This window comes from Capsella rubella, unplaced genomic scaffold, assembly GCF_000375325.1.
Source record: "Capsella rubella cultivar Monte Gargano unplaced genomic scaffold, Caprub1_0 scaffold_4, whole genome shotgun sequence".
Classification (NCBI taxonomy): domain Eukaryota; kingdom Viridiplantae; phylum Streptophyta; class Magnoliopsida; order Brassicales; family Brassicaceae; genus Capsella; species Capsella rubella.
The window spans coordinates 11,902,202-11,905,937 of NW_006238920.1; the positions used below are offsets into that span (position 1 = coordinate 11,902,202).

General features: G+C 38.4%; 1 protein-coding gene across 1 annotated transcript; it reads right to left on the reverse strand.

The window, feature by feature from the left end:
- Nucleotides 1-539: 539 nt before the first annotated feature.
- LOC17887700 (fatty alcohol:caffeoyl-CoA acyltransferase) lies at nucleotides 540-2,280 on the reverse strand. Its single transcript, XM_006295686.2, has one exon. It carries the CDS (start codon nucleotides 1,967-1,969, stop codon nucleotides 671-673), a length of 1,299 nt encoding a protein of 432 aa, XP_006295748.1. The 5' UTR covers nucleotides 1,970-2,280; the 3' UTR covers nucleotides 540-670.
- Between the last annotated feature and the right edge of the window lie 1,456 nt (nucleotides 2,281-3,736).

The window sequence follows — 3,736 nt, forward strand, 5'->3', positions numbered from 1 at the left end:
ATAGCCAATCATGCATGTTGTTTTGCCGACACATACTAGCGCTATTTGGGACCAAGTGCAACATCAAAACCATATCACGGATCGCAAAAAAAAAAACAGAAGAAACTTTTCTCCTTTTTTATACTAGTATTAGATTGCAAAAATAATTGGTATGGGACAATTTTAAATCCGTTGTTAAGTTTAAGCATAACATATTAATATCCTAAACGACATTGTGAGTTTTTTTTACTACTACGAAGCTAACTATTGTCAAGTTTTGGTTGCTCCATCTTCATATTAGAGTATAAGCTCCATCTTCATATATTATAATAGTAATTTTGGTTACTACTAAGATCCTGATTTCTATAAAGAATTCCATAAATTGATAGTGGACTGCCAATAGGCGTGCAATGTGTTGAAGTCTTGAAGAATAATAAAAATAAATCTATAATAGTCATTTGTGTTTGATGATTAAACAAAACAAATTGGAAGGTGTGTGAAGGAACTAAACAATGTACATATTTTTTTCTTTAAAAAAAAAAACCAAAATTGGATTTAGGTAAAATAAAGTCAAAACTCATATTATACAAGTCAACGGATGAGAGTTCATAGTACTTTTATTTTTTTTAAAGTGAAAAGTAAAAAGGTAAAGAAAAAAAAAATTAGAATTTATTATCCTTTTTCTCTAATTTTATGCGTTAGGACTCATCACAAGATTCTCGTAGGCGTCAACGGCGCTTGACGGAACGGCGACCATTACTTTAACGGCGTCACTTCGTTCAGGAACCGGAAGTAACAAACAGTAACGGTCGCAACAAACCGATCCAACATGAATCGGTTTACCCAAACCGAAATCGAGCTTCTCTAACCCGAGACGTGACCACTGCGACAGTATCAAGACACCAACCGAGTCAGGACTCGCTCTCTCCTTGCTCACAGCTTCAGCCACCGATCTGACGTAATCGTCGCCGACTCTCTCCTTCGCTTGTTTCACGAGCATCGTCGCGTAGCTTAATCCTTTATCCGTCAAGTCTTTCACGGTGGTTTGCGCACATCCGACGACGAATGCGTTCCCGTAGTATCCATTGGGAAGACTCGGTTTGACTCGGTCTCTAATGTTGATGCTGAACAAAAGCTTAAGGATCTGGTTCGATGGCAAGTTCAGTGATCTCGCCCAGCTCCTCCATACGTGTGCAGAGAGTACCTCGAACGATGTGTGTTTCGAATTGAACTCACCGAGTCGACTCGCGAGTTTTTTTAGCTCGTTAAGCTTCTGTCTCTCGAAGACAACTGATGTAGGGACGAGCCGCTCGGCGTTGAATCGGTTTACGAATCCGCATAGATCGGGAACTCGGTTGAACTCGGGATGGCTCAACGAGTCACGAGCAGGGGACGGCATAAGCAATTGTCGATCCCAGAGGTGTTTCCTCCTCAACTCGGTTTGACTCAGCGAGTCTTTAGATAACTCCGCGAACAAGGCGAGAAACTCGGCGCTGCCGATTCCATCGGAGACGCAGTGGTTGACACCGACGGCTAGAGCAGCGCCGCCGTCACGGAGCCAAGTGAGCTGGACGACGAGAGGAGGGGCGCCAGCGAGGACGTCGATGACGTGGAGTGAGAGAAGCTTCCGCCAGCTAGTCACGTGCCGGGGAGGTTTCTGAAAGTCGAGGCACGTGAGGATGTTAGAGACGGCTTCAAGAAACAGAGCACCTTGGCCGCGGCAATTGACCTCGAGACCTCCGCCGTCGGGTTTCTCACGAACGCGGCCGGAGAAAGGGAAGTAAGGAACGAGAGCGCGGGAGAGAGCGGATTTGAGACGAACGGAGAGAGAATAATCCGGGTCGGAAACGGGTGGGTAAACGAGGAGGTACTCGATGGTGAAACGTAGGAAAAGCTGAGAATCTAAAGCGGAGAGAGACAGAACAGAAGAGGGTGTTTGGTCGGAAGGAGTAATAACTGTGGCTTCTTTCACATGAACTAAGGATCCCATTGCTTTCTTTTTCTTGCTCTGTTTCTTCCTTCTCCTTCCCAAATAAACAAGGTGGGTCTCTTCTATGTGTATTATTTATAAATATATATATATCCTCTGTTATGTGTATTATTTTTTTAATTTCTTTTTTTTTTTCTGTTACAAATGTGTATGTGCTTGTATAGTCACGTAGATAGAGGTATCGAGACAGGTAGGGTAATTTTGTAATATGGGTGCTCATTGTTTTCTTTTTTTCTTTTGACATGGTGTGTTGTATCGTGCATATGTACTCTTCACTCTTGTGTGTACGTGTTGCCTTATTCTCATTGATTTCGGATTTTGTAGGTCATTTCTTGATCCGCTGGTCCGAAAGTTTTACAACTTCTACTTTTGTAAACAACTCTTTGTATTACAAATTCTTGGAATGTAGATTTTAGTTTCAGCGAGCATGTCTGATAATGTTTCTCCATAAGCATAATATAATTTTATTTTTTTTTGAGAATTTTAGCAAAGTAGTCAGAATTTTAAAGTGTAATTTGGATTATAGTTTTGGGTGTCTAATATGAGATTTATGTATCTTTTGAGTTCATATAGAATATGAAGAGTGATTAACTAATTTTGTTGAGATGTTGAAAAGATTTCGACAAATAGTTTTGGTTGATCTTGGATATCTAGAGAGATACATACTTTGGTCAAATTTTAAAATTGGTGGATGGATTTTTAGTGGACGTTCGCGCATATTTCTACCGTCCGTTCAAATATGTAATCAACCATCACACGTATTATTATATGGTAATGCATTGACCATGTGATATATATACGATCATCCAAAGGTATAAAAACATGACCATATATGTTTACACTATCCACATACTGCATACACGAACATTAATTTTGTTTATGCAAGTTCTTACCGCGGATTGTAGTATTGACCAAACGAGCCCTTATCAGTCTCAAATGATCATTTATGAAATTATTCATAGAATAAGAGCTAAAGACAAGAAAAAATGTCTAGTAAAAAGTAAAAGTTGTGTTTGGCAAAAGGTTAGAAAGTAGAAAAAGTTCACATGTTTCAGAATGTATATAAATTAAATATCATTGATCGAGCCCATTTTTTCTATTTTACTGAAGTATGAGAAAAAAAAAAGCTTAATTATTTTGCAATCTTTTAATTCTGAAAGTCGTTGAAGTAATGTGTTCCGGTGTGAAATGAAAAAGGAATTGATTGACAATTTAAGCTAGGAAAACTAACATATTTTTCTTTTGTTAAACATGTTAACAATATGTGCAAGTAACTCATCAACTTAATCATGAGCTTTCGTAATTTCAGATACTTTTTTAAAAAAATCCCGTTAAGCACATGTGATATGATAATTAATTTTACATTGTTAGCATATGCTTTCAAGGTCTTTTATATATATATGAAAAGAAAAAATCCTAACTATATCACTTTCCGCTTCCATATATAAATCAGTTTATTTTTTGGATGAAACGAGCAAAATACATTATAGAACAACCTAAAAGAAGAAGGGACTCCTCACCCGACTAAATCCGACTCCACTAAACAAGTTTAAAGGTTAGAGAGTTGCAGGGTGGTTTCTATAATTTACACCTTTCTTGGTTAGAGTTAGTTGGATGTATAAAAGGGGCAATATTAATGAGGAATATAAAAATGGTTGTGGACTTGTGATGGCGGTTTACAATATATGATGTGCCTTGCCTTGTTGTTTGGGCGTTGGCGCATGTGTCTAAAACAGTGAAAGATTTGGTGCCAAGATTCTCATGGAA

Excerpts from the sequence above, each read along its gene's own strand:
- LOC17887700 (XM_006295686.2), bottom strand. The coding sequence starts at position 1,969 with ATGGGATCCTTAGTTCATGTGAAAGAAGCCACAGTTATTACTCCTTCC.